We start from the raw sequence: 18,420 nt of genomic DNA, 5'->3' as shown, positions 1-18,420 counted from the left end.
TACTGTTACCTCAGCGTTCCCTTTCTTTCCGTTTCCAATAAAGTCCCATCTATGACAGATTAAGGAACTGGTAAGTCAGTGGCAGGGCCGAGATGAAAGTGGCAGAGAGAAAAAGACCTCTCTTGGGTCAAGTAACGAGAGCGGGGTGCTCATCACTTGGAAGGTCTGCCCACAAGGTGGCGGACCGTGCTGTGTCAGGGCTCCATGGGACAACCGCCATCAGAAGACAGTATTTATTTATTTTTAAAGATTTTACTTATTTATTTGAGAGAGAGAGAGAGAGAGAGAGAGAGCAAGTGCTCACCCAATAGAAGAAGAGGGAGAGGGAGAAGCAGGATCCCTGCTAGGGAGCCAGACATGGGGTTCGATCCCAGGACCTGGAGATCATAACCTGAGCCAAAGGCAGATGCTTAACTAACTGAGCCACCCAGGTGCCCCGGAAGACAGTATTTAAACGACAACTTGTACACTTGACTGAACAGCACATAAGCATCTTATACAGGCAAGAGACACTCAAAGGAGTGGGTGAGATTTGGTGGCAAAAGAGATGTACCAAAATCTAGGAGTCCCTCCGGATGATCAACCACATAATAAGAGTGGGCGCGAGGAAGAAGAGATGACATTAGGAGTTTCAGGCGCCAACTCAGAGCAAAACAGCGCAGGTGCTGCTGTCATGCCAACCTGAATCAGAACCGTGGTGACTGGGGAGAGGTCACAATCCTTCCCAAAGCCCAGCTTCCTTAGCTACAAAATGAGCAGAAGAATACTTACATGATCGATCAGGATTAAAGGAGATCATGCCATGTAAAACAACGAGCACGGAGCTCAGTACGTAAGTGCTCAACTAATGGTTGCTTCTCTCGTTGCTGTTATTAATTCACCACATCCACTAACGAACGTGGCTGATGCCACTGCTGTGTTTGTCCTCTGGGTTACGTCATGACGACACAGGATCACAGGGTCACAGACGGAACACGACACACACTGTCTGACCCAGCACCCGTGGCCTCCTGTACACACTCTAGCCAAAACCCGCAGGAAGAGCGAGGTTCGCCATCAAAATCATACAAAAGAAGTTTAAGAGACTTTCCACGGCACCTGTGATTTGTGTTCAGGGAATTCAAGGTACGTGTCTTACTGCTGCCCTTCTAGTATCACTTCTTCTCAGTACGTACGACCAGGATGTTTTCATCGATTTTGTAGAGGGAGAATGACAAGACAATGAAAACTAGAAGGGAGTGTGCGCTCAGTACACTTTTTCTAACGAGCCCCAGGCACCCTGTCACGAAGACTGGCCGGCCTCAATAAGCTTGACTGCCTCCTGCCCTGATCTCAAGGAGCCCAAATTTTAAAGGCAACCAGATCGTGACTCTCCATAACCCACCGCCTATTTCTCACAGGCTCAGGTTAAAATAAAACCCTCCAACCACATGCCATTCCAGGTAACACGTGTACCTAGAAACAAAAGCGACGAGTGCCGAGGCCAAGTCCAGGAAACCGTTCAGGAATGCAAGCCGTAGTGCTGTCCCCCCAAGCGTGCCAGACTCCTTCCTTTTCATGGCTTTAACTCACCCCTCAACTATTTCATTCTCCTCGACACCAGTGAGAGTGGAGGAAACCAGACCAGACCCCCGCCCCCGCCCTTGCCAGGCATGCGCACAAGCAGGACAGTGCAGAGGGAGGGCCTGTGTCTCGGCCCAGGGGAAGGAGGGCAGCTCGGTGGTTAAATGCACAGGCTTTGGAGTCGGGAGGATCGGGCTCCCATCCCCGTTCTCTGCCATTTACTGTATGGAAAGTACCTTAACTTGTCTCTGGCTCTTTATGTTGTTCTGAGGGTGCTAAGGGTTCAACGAGATGGGCTGATGTACACAAAGCAGTGAGCACTCACTAGTGCCGGGCCCTTGGCAAGCCGTCGGCTATCACTGAGATCGGCTCCAGTGCTAGAAACTACTGCCTACACATCGTTGGGGGGAAGGAGGTGGCCTGAAGTTCTCTCATCTGTGCTCCTCCATTTGCCAGTCCCACGGAATGTCCTTTCCCAAAAGCTTCTATCTTCTCTAAATCTGCAAATGCTGAAATCACGTACCTTTTCCTTTAACGGTGGTAATGGATTTAGAGTCGCTCCAGTTTCCCACTCCACGGCTTGTCACCGCAGCCACCTTTGCAAATCAGAACGTGGATTAGTATAAGGTGAAGGCAATACACCTTACGGCAAGGGTTCCGAATGAGCTACGGGGCTGAGACTCTGGCAATGAGGGTGGGCAAGCATTCTAGGCAGGGGGATCCCGGACCCTCAGAGGTCCCGGCAACTGCAACAACAGGGGCAAGGAGACAAGAGGAATCTGGGCAGAGGGAGCCGCGACGGTGCGGACGTGATGGCATTTCTGTTGACTGACAGACCTTGAGGTTCTTCTATGCGGGGAGGGGAGGTGGTGCGTGTGCCCCAGTGGGTCCATACAGATACATGTAAACATACACACATATGAGAAAGGGAACTGATAAATCATCATTGCCATAGAGTCTGTTCCAACAAACATTTTCTGCACAAAATCTCCCTCTTTTCTACTAAAGGTATTGATATATGGCATCAGATCCCTACGACAGTGGCTTGTAAGCGCCACTTACCATAGCTCTGCATCACCCTGCAGCTAAGGAGAAGCAGAAATGTGGTAGGTGCAAAAGCGTAGGAGCTGGCACGCTAGCAGAAAATCTGGGTTAGAAGCAGGCAAAGCTGCATTACCATCAATTCTCGGCTACCCAAGGGAAGTCTGATTTCAAGTTCTCCGTGGCACTGGTTTAAGGGACTGACAAGATGATGACGTCCCAGAGCAAGGGGCTGGGGATCTAGCAGATGAGTGGTAAGAATCTCATAAAAGTGAGCACGGAGTTCTCGTGCCCTAGGACTGCCCAACAGGCTGAGGTGGGTGCTAACACTCACTCTGACCGTATACGGAGCGTTGACCAACAAATTCTTTATTTCGGTAAAGTTGCTAACAGCCCTCTGGGAGGCCCACATCTTGGAACCACTCCTGCTGTATTCCACCTACAGTGAAAGGAAGAAATCATTAGTAAGGCAACCAATGGTCCGAGACATCCCGATACCTTTATAAGGAGGCAGGAGGAGGGCAGGGGTGAAATGCAAAATGTTCTAGAGGGTGGGATCGCTGTTCACCAGGCTTCTCCAAATCAAGTCCTAGTCACACACAGCACGTTCCTGCTCCAGCAGGACCCAGAAGTCTGTTCACACAGACACACGCGGCCCACTCCTAGAAGTTACTTACAATGTACTCTCGAATGAGGCCATGGGTGTGGGTGGGAGGGATCCAGTGGGCCACGATCACGCCTTCCTCTTCCCTGTGGAGTGACAGCTGGAGATTCTGAGGGGCGTCTGGCACTAGGAAAGAGTCAACTCGGGGTTAAAACCCATCTGTGTACTGGTAAATGGGAGGAACTTTCCTGAGATGGGAACAAAGACTAAGAAGAATCTAGAGCTAGCACTGGAACCTGTCCACTAGTAAAGGCTGTACGCTTGGTCTTCCCATTGACAAATCTGTCCTCTCTTCCAGAATGTGAGGTGTGCCGAGTGCCCATCAGGTCGTGGCGTAGTCGAGTGTGATGTGGGTGGATGGCTCACCATGATGTGGCTGCGGGCTGCAATCACCTGCTGGCGCTAGGCCTTCAGTGCCCAGATCTTAATTGCCAAGGTCAATGCCCGCTGCCTCGACGTCTCATCCAACCCGAGTATCGTGGGCATGGCCACAAAGGAATGAGACTTACTTTCTAACAGCACAGAACACCTATACCCAAACAAATGGGGTCACCTTCCAAGCGGGCTCCTCTGTGACTTTAGTGCTGGCATCGTCAAGGTATTTCTGATCTTCTCTTTTGTGATTGCTCAGGGCCGGGTTGGAAGCCACACATGAAAACCACTCACAATACTTTCTAGTCAAACTTGATTCTGACGGCTGAGGACGTATCCACATCGATAACGCACAGAGGATGAACGTTAAGGGTTGAACACTGCCCACCACCCTCCTGCACACAGGATGAAGACGCTATCTACAAACTGGGGAGGGAGGCCTCAGAAGAAACGTCCCCGCTGGCACCTTGATCTCAGACTCCTAGCTTCTAGAACTGTGAGAAAATAAATTTCTGTTGTATCAGCCCCCCGGTCTACGGTACTTGGTTACGGCAGCCCCAGCAAACTAACACAATGAATATTCATCAACAATCGGAGACTTGAGCCCTGGCAGGACGGTGCCTCATTCATCTCTGCACCTATAGTATCTAACATAACACCTGAGCAACGTGAGGTGCTCAGCTAAGAGCTGTGGAGAGACAACCACCAAGTGGCGTATTTCAAAGACAGCTCCATAGTGTCAAGGATTTAGCTAAGCTTCTCCACGGTGTTGCTGCCTCAGCTTCCATTTTGTGCAGCCAAGCAGCCCGCAGGGATCCTAAATGGACACTGGTCCCTTATGCAAGCGTGTGCTCCAGATGGCAGCCTGCGGACTCACAAGCAAATGTGAGCTCCTGATACGACTTCCCATCTGCCCATGTTTATCGATAAAGTCTCCCCGGCCTCCCAGGACCTTCCCCTGTGAGCCCCACAAAGCTTTATCCAAACCCCCCTCTTTTTTGGCTTGGATTGACCAACGCAGCCTTAGCACAGGAACCCCAATGTACTATGCCCATCAATCCTAAAAAAAGCATGTGCCCAGATCCTGCACTCTGCCTGCATCCTGCCTTTACCTGTGCCCGAGGGGTCACATGGGGTATGCTGTGACTTCCTCTGGGACCTATGAATGACACACTTCTCTATTTCAATTTTCCCTTGTGGTCTTTTGTGAACCATCTGACACCCCAGGGCTCTACTAAGCAAACGTTAATTTAGCAAAATCAGAACGCACAGGTATTGGCGAGTTTTGTCCTGCCTAGAACCTCCTTGCTTTCTCTAGGTGCACCTAGTAGCTATCCTGCCCTCATGCTGTAATCACCCCCTTCTTCAAGGAGCCCTGGGGTCCACCCCCCCTTTTTTTAAAAAAAAGAATGGCATGGAAGCCTAGATCTTAGTGATAGATGTGCTTACCGCTACTAAAGTGTCACCTGTCTGGGCCTTCTCAGCTGACAAAGCAAGGAACTATATACGTGATACCAACCTGCCTCCATACATGCATCTGTAACTATTTTACATGTGAGCATCCGCAGGAATGTTAAAATCTGCACGAGTTCATGTGGGTGCCTCCAACCATAACCCAAATGTAAGCATAGGCATTCACAGATGGAAAGTTCCCAAGACCTTGGGAATGATGTCAGCTACTGTGAAAGGCAAGGAAGCAAGGAACTCTCTAGGGCATATGACTTTTGGTGAAATTCTTGAAAACCAAGCCTTAATACTCCTGACGCGCCTCATATTTTAACAGTGATGATCTACACAAATACCAATTGCTGGGAAATACATGGAAGGGAAGGTAGAGACGGGAACTGGAGAAGCAGAAGGTGGCAACGTTGGGCACGATCTGAAATTAACTTCTGACAGAGGCAAAACACCCCATGACGTAATAAGGGGAATGCATGCTCAACAACTCAGGCAGGACCATTAAACTCCACTACACCTCTTCTGTGTATGTGAGGCACATGTCATTATGTTCCCACACTCCTGACCATCCTTGGGAAACTCTGCAAATCCCACAGAAGGTCCTGGACATGCCATAAAAATAAACTAGAATACTTACATCCTTCTGGGGTTCTCAGAGTCACGAAGTCGTTGGTGTTGTGCACTTTGCTCAGACACTGGACCTGGACTTTAACCTGATACGTGGTGTCTGGCTTCAAGACTTTTAATATCATGTTTGTTTTATTGCTGTGGGTCTCCACGGTCTTCCAAATGCCCTCTCCAACCACCCTGGTCAAAAGAAGAAAGATACTGTGGCATCAAAGCGGCAGGGGGGTCACAGGGACGCCAGCCTCAGTTAATGAAGAGCCACTCTGCACACACAAGAGTTACAGAACACCCCGTGGTGATAAGAACATTGTTTTTTTCTCTCATGGCAAAGACGGGACTCACCTGTAGTAGACGTTATAGACACAAGAAGCAGAGGGCATCTTCTTGGGCCGTATCCAGGTCAAAGTGACATCCCCAGAGAAGTCGGCCGTCCACTGAAGATTCTGTACCTTGTATACAGTTAGTTCATCTAGAGAGATGAAGGGGGAAAGGGAAAGAAAGTTGTATCTCACAAATTCTTGGGTTTCAAAAGATCTCAGAGGTCCCTTGATTTTTAGGGAGACCTACCATGATCTAGATTGTCAGGTTATGGTCAGCATCTTAAGAGATCAGAAAAAAAGAATGAAGATTTGAAAACCTCCCTATATAACTTCTCCCAGGGTCTCCTAAATTTCCAATCACAATATTTTCCTTGCATTTCACCTCCTCATCTGTACTGAGATAAGCCTGTTTCTCAACAGAGTTCTATGGGTCCAGGGATGACGTGAGAGCAGGATGTCACTGCTACAGATCGAATGTGCGTGTCCCACAAAATTCATATGCTGAAACCCAATCCCCAACGTGATGGGATTAGGAGGTGGGGCCTTTGGAAGTCTTCACGAATGAGATCAGTGTCCTCATAAACGCGGCCCCAGAGAGCTCCCTCACCCCTGCCACCACGTGAGGACAGAGGGAAGACGGCCGTCTATGAACCAGGAAACAGGCCCTCACCAGACGTGGAATCTGCTGGTGCTCTGATCTTGGGCTTCCAGCCTCCAGAACTCAGAGTACTTCTCAAAATTTCTAAGCCATTCGGTCTGTGGGGTTCTATCATGGCAGCCCAAAAGGACCAGGACAATGACCAAATGCCTTCCAGACAGAAGGCCTGTGTTCATCCCACCACAAAGCCTGATGCCCTGGGAGCGTGGTGCACCCACACGACGTGGGACACGTCCACAGAAAACAAATGCAAGACCAGTGCTTCCCTCACAGGGATGAGGTCAAGCTACACCAGAGCAGGACAAGCCTCATTCACCGAGTGCTCCAATACTGGGCAAAAAAGGGATTTCGTCTTCAGACCGAGGAGAGGCTCACAAGGTTCCCGGCAGAGTGCTCAGTTCCAGGCTGAGCCCAGGGCCTGAGGAGGGGTGGCACTCACCGCTGCAGTCCCTCTCGTCACTCTCGTCCGAGCAGTCCAGGAAGCCATCGCAGCGCTCGGAGAGCACGATGCAGGCCTCGCCGTCCTCACACTTGAACTCCCTGCTCATGCAGGTCAAGGTGCTGTGTGTGGCTGCAACACAGGGGAGGGCACGTTGTGGTGACGGTTGATCGTATTTAGGAAAAGTGGTGTCTGCTCATCAGCTTCTGACTCAAAATATGCCTCTGGGATGAGGAGTAATAACCCCCACAGTGCCTCTGTGATGCCTCCTTATTTGACATTAACAACTGGAATCTACCTTCAGGAAGAGGAAGAGCTTTGGGGTCAAATGACCTAGAGTGGATGCAATAATTTGTAAGCTTCACAGTGATTCACTAGAATTGGCCAGGGTTCCAAACTTCTAGAACTTTCAGAACAAAGAATCCTGTTTTCTGTCTGAAGCATGGCACCCACTTCTAAAAACCACACTTTGAGATGCAGGTAGAAAATTGGATAATGTGGGATCCCTGGGTGGCGCAGCGGTTTGGCGCCCGCCTTTGGCCCAGGGCGCGATCTTGGAGACCCAGGATCGAGTCCCACGTCGGGCTCCCGGTGCATGGAGCCTGCTTCTTCCTCTGCCTATGTCTCTGCCTCTCTCTCTCTCTCTGTGTGTGACTATCATAAATAAATAAAAGTTAAAAAAAAAGAAAAAGAAAATTGGATAATGTTCTCATGAGAGAACCAGCATGGTCAAGAGAAATGGATAATGGATCCAGAGATATGTTCCTAGAGACAAAAAGATTCAGGGGGTCAGGTGGGATGGAATGTTACAACTATTCTCAACTGGCAAGTGTTCATGCAAAGGAAGAATTAAACTTTGCATGTCTCTCGTGTGGAGGTACAGACTTCAATTAAATATACTTTTAAAAGGGCTCTCTGCTATTGTCAGTGAAAGAAAGGAAATGCGAGGCTTTTTACAAACTATAATCCTCCATCTTCTGGAAAATCATTTTATTATAGAGCCCTGTTACAAGCTGAGCTGGAATTGGTGTGTCTTGGGGTTTTGGAAAGGAGGCTTGGTTACAAATAAAATTGCATTAGAGCATTTAGAAAACGTTTGAGACCCACTAATACAAGAAACCCAAGATGGAATTCATCCTTCCATCTATCCACCTACCCATTCGCTCATCCATTTATCCATCCATTCAACTAGTCATCCCTTAACCACCCATCCACCTACCCCTCCATTTATCCATCCACCCATCCATCCATCTACCTATCCACTCATCCACCCAACCATCCACCCATCCAGTGAATATTCACATGGAGGGCCTACCATGAATCAGGTACTTTCAAGATGCTAAGAATACGGTGATGTGTAAAACAAAGGACCTACCCTCACAGAGCTTACTTTCTATTGAGAGAAACAGCAAATACATAAACAACTCTGTTATTTTAGATAGTGATTAAAGACTACAAAAAAACCTAAAGAAAGAAATAGTAACAGAATGATGGGCAGAGGTCATTTCATATAAAATAGTCAAGAAGAGGCAGGAAACAACAAATGTTGGAGAGGATGCGGAGAAAAGGGAACCCTCTTACACTGTTGGTGGGAATGTGAACTGGTGCAGCCACTCTGGAAAACTGTGTGGAGGTTCCTCAAACAGTTAAAAATATACCTGCCCTACGACCCAGCAATTGCACTGTTGGGGATTTACCCCAAAGATACAAATGCAATGAAACGCCGGGACACCTGCACCCCAATGTTTATAGCAGCAATGGCCACGATAGCCAAACTGTGGAAGGAGCCTCGGTGTCCAACGAAGGATGAATGGATAAAGAAGATGTGGTTTATGTATACAATGGAATATTACTCAGCTATTAGAAATGACAAATACCCACCATTTGCTTCAACGTGGATGGAACTGGAGGGTATTATGCTGAGTGAAATAAGTCAGTCGGTGAAGGACAAACATTATATGTTCTCATTCATTTGGGGAATATAAATAATAGTGAAAAGGAATATAAGGGAAGGGAGAAGAAATGTGTGGGAAATATCAGAAAGGGAGACAGAACGTAAAGACTGCTAACTCTGGGAAACGAACTAGGGGTGGTAGAAGGGGAGGAGGGCGGGGGGTGGGAGTGAATGGGTGACGGGCACTGGGGGTTATTCTGTATGTTAGTAAATTGAACACCAATAAAAAATAAATTTAAAAAAATAAAAATAAAAAAAAAAATAGTCAGGAAGAAACTCCATGAAGGGCATTGTTTTAGAAAAATACTAAGATCCCCATGCCAGAATTATTCCACATGATAAAATATATCCAAACAACAGGTGAGTAGTAAAGCAGGTGGACGTTTGAGGTTTCTTTACAAAACACGTCTCGATGTTTGTTTTAAAGTGGGAAAACATAGGTTTTAGAAATGGAGAATATGGTTGCTATTAATCTCTGAAAATTCTTAAGCTGATAATTAAACAGATGATTCACAGGTGCTGGAAGAGAACGTGGTGGCCTTTGGGGGCCAGCTTCTCTAAGAACGATCCCGTCATGCTAATCTCACTTCCTTTTTTGACAGGGCTCTCAGACTAACGGATGGAAGAAGACTGGAAATAGAGCACATCTTGATTTTAAGACCCCTAACCTAGCAACATCCTTATGAATGAGGCCAATTTGGGGCAGGTTAAAGAAATTTATTTAAAGAATACCAACTAATGATTTAATCTCACTCAGGAGGAAGATCCTATTTTATTGCCTCTGTTAATTCTTTTTTCTTTTTTTTTTTTTAAAGATTTTATTTATTTATTCATGAGAGACACAGAGAGAGAGGCAGAGACACAGGCAGAGGAAGAAGCAGGCTCCTGGCAGGGAGCCCAGTGTAGGTCTGGATCCCAGAACCTCCGGATCACGCCTTGAGCTGAAGGCAGACGCTCAACCACTGAGCCACCCAAGTGCCCCTGTTAATTATTTTCAAAGCTCATCTTACTGTGCGGTTACTTGTTTGGCTGAAATGTTCCTACTCTGATTTTGGGAAACGTGGGGTCAGTCTGCCCTGTGATTTTGACGTCCCAAAGGTCCATCTGAATTTTACCTTACTCCCTGGACTCCCCCTGTTATTTCAGAGTATTTCACTATAAGAACTTTGAACGTGGCATGACTTCACAAGCTTTGGGGGCAGAAAAAAATTACTAAATAGATATCCCAGTCTGGTACTGACGAGGTGTTCTTCTCTGAAGCTGATTTTCCTATCTCTAAAATGGAGATAATAGCAAAATCACAAGGTTATTATGAGAAACAAAGCATAAGTAATGGGGTCTCCTGCTCTCTAGAAATCCTCCCCGAGTGGTGAATTCCTCTGAGACTACTCACGGCAGTTGGCCTCGTCCTGGCCATCCTGGCAATCCTGGTGGCCATCACAGCGCTTCCAGTTGGGGATACATTTCTTTGGTTGGCGGCATTCAAATTCAAATCGGTCACAGAGCCCACGGTGAGTGGGAACAGAGGCAGTAGTGACATTTGCTGGAAGAAAAGATTTTGAAAATTCACTTTTTGGTAGCCAGGGAGCTGGCCAACAAGAGCAACCACTCAACACATTAGGAAGTTCAGGGACCTCCAGTGTTTTCGGAATTTCAGTGGGGACATGGAGACACAACATGTGAGCTCTGGATAAGGAAGGCAGATCGACCAGACACAGCCACTGAATTTGGAAGCCAGGACGCAGACAGTGGTAAGTGACTCAAGAGACCAGAGGAGGCTGTACCCCATCCTAAGTAGTCACAGCACAAAGCAAAGAACCTACAAGATAGACATCACAGAATCTTCAAAAAGCTGGAAAGTGGCATCTCTGAACTGGCAGAGAAGAGGGAGAAAGACAGGAAGGGAACTGAAGAGTGTTTGAGTAGCAGCAAGACCCCTTGCATCCCCTGGCCCTACCAGCCCCATGAGGCAATCACCCCGGATGTCACACCCACAAAAGCCTAGAGGACTGTTACCTGGAGGGTAAAAAGGCTGGTTAGACAGGCCTAATGAAGAACAAGACTGTCATACGGAAGAGAGGGGGTAAACCCGCAGATTGCTGAATGTGGGGCCCTGGTCCCCGTCCTCATAAGCCCTGGCAGGGACATATTTATTCTCTAGACAGGAGGACGTACAAATCTTCTCTGAGGAAACTGAGCAGCCTCGGAGCAAATCCTCAAGCAACCCAGATCAAGAGTTCCCCAACAAATAGCCCAACCATGAAACTCAGAGCCAGCAGGCCGACCCATGTGCAGAATCTCTTGTGTTTTTATCACCACCCTCAGACACAAGGAAGCCAGGATTATTTGGGGAAAACCTTTGACATGAAAGATAGAAATGGGCACACACCCCTTCCCTGCAAAAAATAAAATTTGGAGGTAATAGTGAGTTAATAAGAAGAAATTCTCAAATGTAAATATCCTTACTACGCTCAGAACGAAAGAATATAGATTTCTGCATGAAAAAAGGACAAGATGTCATGAAAAAGGAATAGTACTAGAAATGCCAAAGCTCCTAAAAATAAAACCATGTAATTGTAATGGAAAACTCAGAAGCAGAGCTGGAAGATAGAGCTGAATCTCCCAGAAAACAGAGCCCGGGGAGCGGAGGGGTGGAGGAAGAAAGAGATAAATTAAAAAATTGAAAAGGGACAGGACCACATCAGTAGATTTAAAGTATGAATGACGAGAGTTCCAGGAAGAAAGAAAAAACAGAAAAGATCATTCAAAGAATATTTCAATGGTGTTACACTATATGTTGGCAAATCAAATGTATAAAATACATATTAAAAAAAGAATATTTCAAGAAAAATTCCCCAAACTCAAACACGGAAGTTTCTGGAATGAAAGAGCCAGTCAGTGTGTCCATCCACTACAATGATGGAGAGGGACCCACATCAAAGCACCTCGTTGTGGAATTTCAAAACACCGGGGCCAAAGGGAATAACCCTATAAGCTTCCAGAGAGTAAAAACACGTGACATGCAAAAGTTCTGAATCAAATGCTTTGGATTTCCCAAGACCTGCTCGATCACAGTGGAGCAATACCTTCAAAATTAGGAAGGAGCATTACTGGCAACCTAGATTTCCAAACCCACACCAACAACGATCACTCACATCTGAAGACAGAAGGAAAACACTTTCAGATAAGCAAGACCTCATTGGTGCCTCCCACGTTCCCTTTCCCAGGGAACCTTCTGGAAAATGTGCTCTACCAAAAAATGGGATTAAACTTAAAAAAAAAGAGAGAGAGAGAGAGACGAGAGACACAGAGACAGAAGGAGGGAGGGAAGGGAAAGCGAGAGAGGGAAAGAAATCTGGGATATAGAAAGCAGTAGCTCCAACAGGACAGAAATAAAACAAGTCCTTGGGATGGAGAAGCCGCATCCGGCAAGCCACGTGGGGCCCAGGTTGCATAGAGAGCAACCAGCACAAGCCCAAGCAGCAGCTCAGGAGACAAACTGAAGGCTGTCCTCTCTGGGTCCCTGGCCACCCTGCCACCATATTCAACACCTGATAGAACTGCTAAAGGGTGTGCTCCAACAACACAAGGAGTAAAGCAAGAAAAGACTCGAGACCCAGGAAACCATGAATCTACACCAGGAGAAAGGCAACAGGACTCCCAAGGAGGGCAGTGAAGACCCAGGGGAGGGGCACACAGCAGGCAGAGAGAACTCAGCACAGAGATGAGGGCTCGGGCTATTAGAAGGGACGCCCCCAAGAGAAACTGTGGGGCTGAGAAATGAGTGATACGGTGATCTTGTGGAAGGCAGCCCTCGGAGGCTACCGGGACGGGGAAAGCATTACCAAATGGCACATGGTAACCTGTGCTAACAAATAAAACTACAAAAACCAATTACTAACTTTGGGATCCTTTGTGTATCCCATGGTTTTAACTGGATTTTCAAAGGGGCCCCTCCGGCCCCTAGAACCACTCTGCTAAAACAGGGTGCCTGGGGAAAAGCGGTAAAAAATGAGGCCAGAAAGCCAGGCCGAGGCCCATCATGGCACTAACGCTTGGACGGTCAGGGGGCTGCAGAAGGTTCCAGACTGGGGAAGACATGATCATGCATCCGGATGCAGCCTGTCGGAAGGCTAACTGCACAGGGGAGAGCACAAGGCCCAGAGACCAGTTAGGAGACTTGCAGTGCAGAAACCAGACCTGCGAGCGAGAGACAACTCAAATTAAATTTGTACTGATGACGTACATACAAAAGAAATCACAGGAGTTGAATGAAAGATCGAAATAGGATCTGCTCCCTGGATGAGGCGGGGTTTGCTAGAGCCTGTTAATACCTTTTACAGAGTTTCAATAAAGCAAAAAAAGATTTTGAGAGAAGAATCAAGTCACTCAACAGATAGATAGGTGGGTCTTGGAACAGGTGTTCCAAGAGATAAGAAAAATTTATTTTTTTACACAATTTGTTTTCAATTGAGAAGCATTTACAGGATGGTGACTATTTGCCTATTACTGTAATAAACACAGTGGGGGATTCAACGTAGTAGGCAGCACGATCTCAAGACATGAGGTCTGTATAATTGTTTGGAAAAGAAAGATTCCCGTGCAGGCGACAACCAGAAAGCAGCGCACGGCGGATCATAGGGAAGAATCAAAAGGACAACAGGTGGGTATGAGACTGGAACAGAGATCAGGACCCTGACAGGACCCAGTGATAGCTCCACAGGGGTGGGCTTGTGGGAGAAAGTAATGGTGCACTTGCTCCAAGTGGGAATCTCAAACTTTGGTGACCCTACCCATCACGTGGGGAGCTCCTGAGCTCCACACAGAAATCCTAATTCTGCATTTTTTTACAAACACCCCCACATGATCCCATTACAGGTGGTCTAGTATGGGAACGTCCTTTGATGATCACCAGTGATATATCAAGGTCTCTCTTAGCTACAAAATCCGTGCTCCTGTCTGCTGGGACGGACAGCGGGTCTCACGGAGAGGGGGCCAGTGGGAAGGTAAGGTCAGGGAGGACACAGGTCTCATGAGGCAGAAACGCTGCCGAAGGAGTATTAACAGGGAAAACGTGGAAGCAGCAGGCCCGAAGCACCAAGGAACGGCGGGTACGGAAGGGCCTTGAAACGGGACTCCAGGGTTGGGATCTGTCTTCCGGACAAGGGGACACCACTGACGATTTCTAAACAGTGAAGCAAGGGGACCAATTCGTTTTCAAGGAGGAAACTGACTGCCGACCTAGAAGTTTGCTAGGAACAGGATCTGCAAAGCGTAGAGGACAATGTCCACTCTCTTATGCTAACCGAGTTTGAAATAGAATCCGGCCCAGGAAGGGACGCAGCACCCTCACCCGTGCTGGGCCGCAGCGAGGGCCACGCACGAGCCGGGGGCGCAGGGCCCACCTCGCCTCCCCCCAACAGGGCGACGGGCCGCGCTCCGGGTGCCTCTGCGTTCGGCCACTAGATGGCAGTGCTCACCCTCCTTTCGAAGGACGGCCGCCAAAGGCCAGCACAGAGGTTGAGAGTCTGATAGGCAGGCAAACACGCCCCTGGTGGCCCCCACTGTGATGCCCCCGAGGAGGAAGCACAGTGGCCCACCGCAGCCAGGGCGGGAAGCAGGGCGGCTGGCCTTTCCGTGCAGGAGGATCACAAGGCGGTTCGAGGAGGTGAGACCCTCCAGCTCCCAGAGCCACGGGTGTCCCCGCTCTGGAGGTGAGCAGCAGCCCGGCCAACAGAGCACGGGGGCCCAGAAGGCAGGGGACACCCAGTATCCAGGGCGTACCCCCCAAAGGTCCGCTCCCCGCAGGCAGGCACCGCACTCACCGGGCGAGGGGCAGGCTTCTTCATCCGAGCCGTCGGCACAATCCCGGTACCCGTCGCACACCCAGCTGTCCATCACGCACGCCCCGCTGCTGCAGCGGTAGTAATTGGGCAGACACGTGGAGGGCCCGGGAGTAGGGGAGGGAAGGATATGTAAATCTGTGCAAGACACAAGCAAGCAAGAACACCCAAAGTGTTACAAGACGCTTCATCTCAGAGCAAAATGTGCCCCAAACTCAGTGCAGACGTCCCCGTTTTAGCTGCCCCAGCCCTGGGAGGGCCAGGGTCAGGCACAGTTCTGAACAGCCGCTCATCTAAAAAATCATCTAAAAAATCATTCATAATTAGGGCATCAGAATAGGCTGCAACCTCTTCCCTTTTTTGGAGCAGAATCACCTATAACCTATTTGATGGGACTGGGGCTAAGGGAGTTTGCTCTTGCAGGAGCTCAACAGGGGCTTGATGCCTTTGCAGGCTGATGCAAGGCACAGGACTCAATGCACAGGGTGGATGGGGGAGCTCCCACGGAGGCCACACACCGTTCCAGTTACAGCTCCATCGCAGCTCCCCCAAGACCTAGTTCAGAGAGGAGGATGCCTAAAAGGAAAGTCAGGAGGATGCATTCCACACCAGTGCTCCCCAGATGCAGCGTGGTACCCCTATTGCCTAGAGATCTTGTTAAAGTGTGGATTCAGAAGGGAGGCCTAGGGTGGGGGTTAAAGACTCTGTGTTTCTAACCAGCTCCAAGCAGACGTGGACGCTGCTGGTCCGCAGGCCATGCCTGCACTTGCCAGGCTGCACAGCGCTTGCTGTGGCCTGCAAATATGGCAAGCGTGACCCTAGAAACAGGAGAAACCAACCACACTGGTTTTCGGAGTGGGAGGAGACAGAGAGGCACTCAGACAGTTACACCCCCCAAAATCGCCGAACAAGCCCAGCACTGAGGAGATAAGATTCTATGCTGTGCAGAAAGGCGGCAGTGTGTCTGCTGTGTCCTGCCTACGGGCTGACGGCTGACCCAGGACCCTCACCTCCGCAGTCCTTCTCATCAGACCAGTCCCCGCAGTCGTTCTCCCCGTCACATTTCCACCTGTTGGGGATGCAGTGGCCATTCTCACAGCGGAACTGGAAGTAGCGGGAGCAGTTCGGGGCTTCTGTGGGGTTTTCTGGGGAGGTTAAGCACACACACCATCAATTAGTTGCCCAGTACCCGTGTGAACACAAATGCTAAAAAGATAGACACGACCTTCTCAACGCCCATGTCCCCGGGGGGCAGCTTGCACAACCCTACCCGGTACAGGTGGGGCAGCTTCTTGGACCCGAGCCCTTCTTCCTGGATCCCAACTCATGCTTCTCTGAGCCACCCTTCTAGACCTTACAAATAATACCCAACTTTTTGACACTTTACCAAAGGAATGACATAACTATCGGTGACAGCCCCATGATGACAGGACTCTATAAAGTTGTGGCATCTATAATAAGCACATTTGGGGAACACCCTCCAAAATATTCACCATCATTCATCTACCATATTCCTTAGGCATAATGTGAACTTCCCAACTGGGAAAAGAAAAGGAACGGGAATAAACATCCCCCAACACCTCCTGGGGGCAGGCTGCCACTTTGAAGACTCAATTCCTTACAGGGGAACCAGTGGTGGGGCAGGAGAAGGCACAGCCTGCATGGCAGTGAGGTGAGAACGGCCTCCTTAACCACAGGCGTCACTGGGACCCGGAGATTAGGGACGAGAGGCTGAAGGTCCAGCATCTTACCACAGTTGGCTTCATCGGAGTAGTCACCACAGTCATCCATGCCGTCGCACTTCCAAATCAGGCTGATGCACACTCCGTTCTGGCACTGGAAACTGAACTCATCACAAACCTTGTGGAACTCGGGGTCTTCCGCTAGATAAGGAACAAGCATCCCTAAGTTCCAGGCTGCTGCCATCCTGCAGGGCTCAAGGTAGGACGCAAGGGGAAAGAACCTCCACCAAGAGACAGGCCAGCTACAGGGCTCCAGGATGGCAAAAGCCACTTGAAGGCCTAACCCCCAGTAGCTCAGAAGGTGACTGTATTTGGAAACAGGGTCTTTAAAGAGGTGATTAAGTTACAGTGAGGTCACAAGGGACCCTAATCTGATAGGAGTAGGGTCCTTCTGAGAAAAGGAAAGCAGGACACAGACAGGCGTAGAGGGGAGACCACGTGAGGGCTGAGGCATACGGCAGCCTTCAGCAAGCTCAGGAGGGGGGCTGCAGAAGAACCAATCCGACCGACATCTCAACCTCAAGCTGGAGCCCCCGGAACTATGAGAAATACACGTCTGCTGTTTCGGCCACCCAGGCTGTGGTCTTTGGTGATGGTGGCCCGAGCAGACTAGAAGGAGTAGCCACCGCTGGTAGGGCCTGTTTTAGGAGTAGATCTACGCAGTGAACAAAACAGAAGCCCTGCTCTCATGAGGCCCACATTACAGCAAGGAGAGACAGGCAGTCAAATAATGAAATAAATATACAGCATGCCAAGTGGTGACTAGTGCAACGAAGACCACCGGGGCCAGGCAAGGGTGCTACAGGGTGACAGGTGCACAGGGATGGCCCGTGGGAGAAGGGTCCCTCCACGCCTTCCCCTCATACACACACCAACCACCAAAAAGCAAACCTTTGGAAGCAACAGAGAGTAAGCCTTTCTCAGAAAGGGCCAGATTGGACACTCGAGTGAGACCCGTGAACCACAGTGGCCCAACCCTCCACGGCATCTCCAGGGATTCGGTCCCCTCCCCGTCCGCCCCACTCACAGCAGCCTGCAAACGTCGCATCCTCATCGGAGCCGTCACGGCACTGGACGATCCCGTCACACACCATGGAGTGGAACAGGCATTGCTGGCGGTTCTTGCACACAAAGTCCATGAAGCGCGTGCAGAGGGGCTCTGAAAGGGGTCCAGGGCAGGGAGAGGGCCGTGAACGCTCGGGACCGGCACCAGCCCTGAGCAGAGGCTCCCTGAAACCTCAGGAAACCGTAGTAAGAGCCCCCATTTCTTGAGCACTTGCTGTGTGCCGAGCCCTGAGCTAAAGCACACACAGGCACATCACTGAACTCTCTAGACGACGCCAGGAGAGATTTTATTGTCCTGTTCCCAAAATGAGAACAGAGGGGGTGGCAACATTAATATTTTGCCAAGAGTACACAGCTACTGAGGGTAGAGCCAGACCTGTCTGACATCCATGCTCATGATCTTCATCACAGGCTACTTCTTCCACAAAAGGACCAGTATTAGGGACTGAATTGTACCCCTAAAAACTCATACGTTAAAGCCCTAACCCCCAGTGTGACTGCGTTTGGAGGCAGGTCCTTTAAAGAGGTGATTAAGGTAAAACGAGGTCATGGAGGTGGGGCCCTGATCCCACAGGTGCAGAGTCCTTATAAGAAGGGACACCAGGGATGCAGGACACAGAAAAAAGCAAGAAGACGGCCTGTGGACTCGAGCTGTAACATCAGCCTGCCCCTGG

The 18,420-nt window shown here is 49.3% G+C and overlaps 1 protein-coding gene across 1 annotated transcript in view; it reads right to left on the bottom strand.

The window, feature by feature from the left end:
• The window catches only part of SORL1 (sortilin related receptor 1), a 156,561-nt gene that overhangs the window by 21,735 nt on the left and 116,406 nt on the right, over window positions 1-18,420 (bottom strand). The window contains exons 28-38 of the mRNA XM_072822405.1: window positions 17,709-17,840; window positions 16,691-16,822; window positions 15,950-16,084; window positions 14,922-15,077; window positions 10,490-10,639; window positions 7,143-7,274; window positions 6,068-6,194; window positions 5,736-5,905; window positions 3,282-3,394; window positions 2,939-3,043; window positions 2,087-2,159 (exon numbers count right to left, since the gene is read on the bottom strand). Of these exons, the coding sequence (XP_072678506.1) occupies window positions 2,087-2,159; window positions 2,939-3,043; window positions 3,282-3,394; window positions 5,736-5,905; window positions 6,068-6,194; window positions 7,143-7,274; window positions 10,490-10,639; window positions 14,922-15,077; window positions 15,950-16,084; window positions 16,691-16,822; window positions 17,709-17,840 (1,425 nt within the window). The remainder of the gene's footprint in view (window positions 1-2,086; window positions 2,160-2,938; window positions 3,044-3,281; window positions 3,395-5,735; window positions 5,906-6,067; window positions 6,195-7,142; window positions 7,275-10,489; window positions 10,640-14,921; window positions 15,078-15,949; window positions 16,085-16,690; window positions 16,823-17,708; window positions 17,841-18,420) is intronic.

The sequence above is a fragment of the Canis lupus genome, chromosome 3 (assembly GCF_048164855.1).
Source record: "Canis lupus baileyi chromosome 3, mCanLup2.hap1, whole genome shotgun sequence".
Lineage (NCBI taxonomy): Eukaryota > Metazoa > Chordata > Mammalia > Carnivora > Canidae > Canis > Canis lupus.
This window is presented reverse-complemented; position numbering and strand designations above follow the sequence as displayed.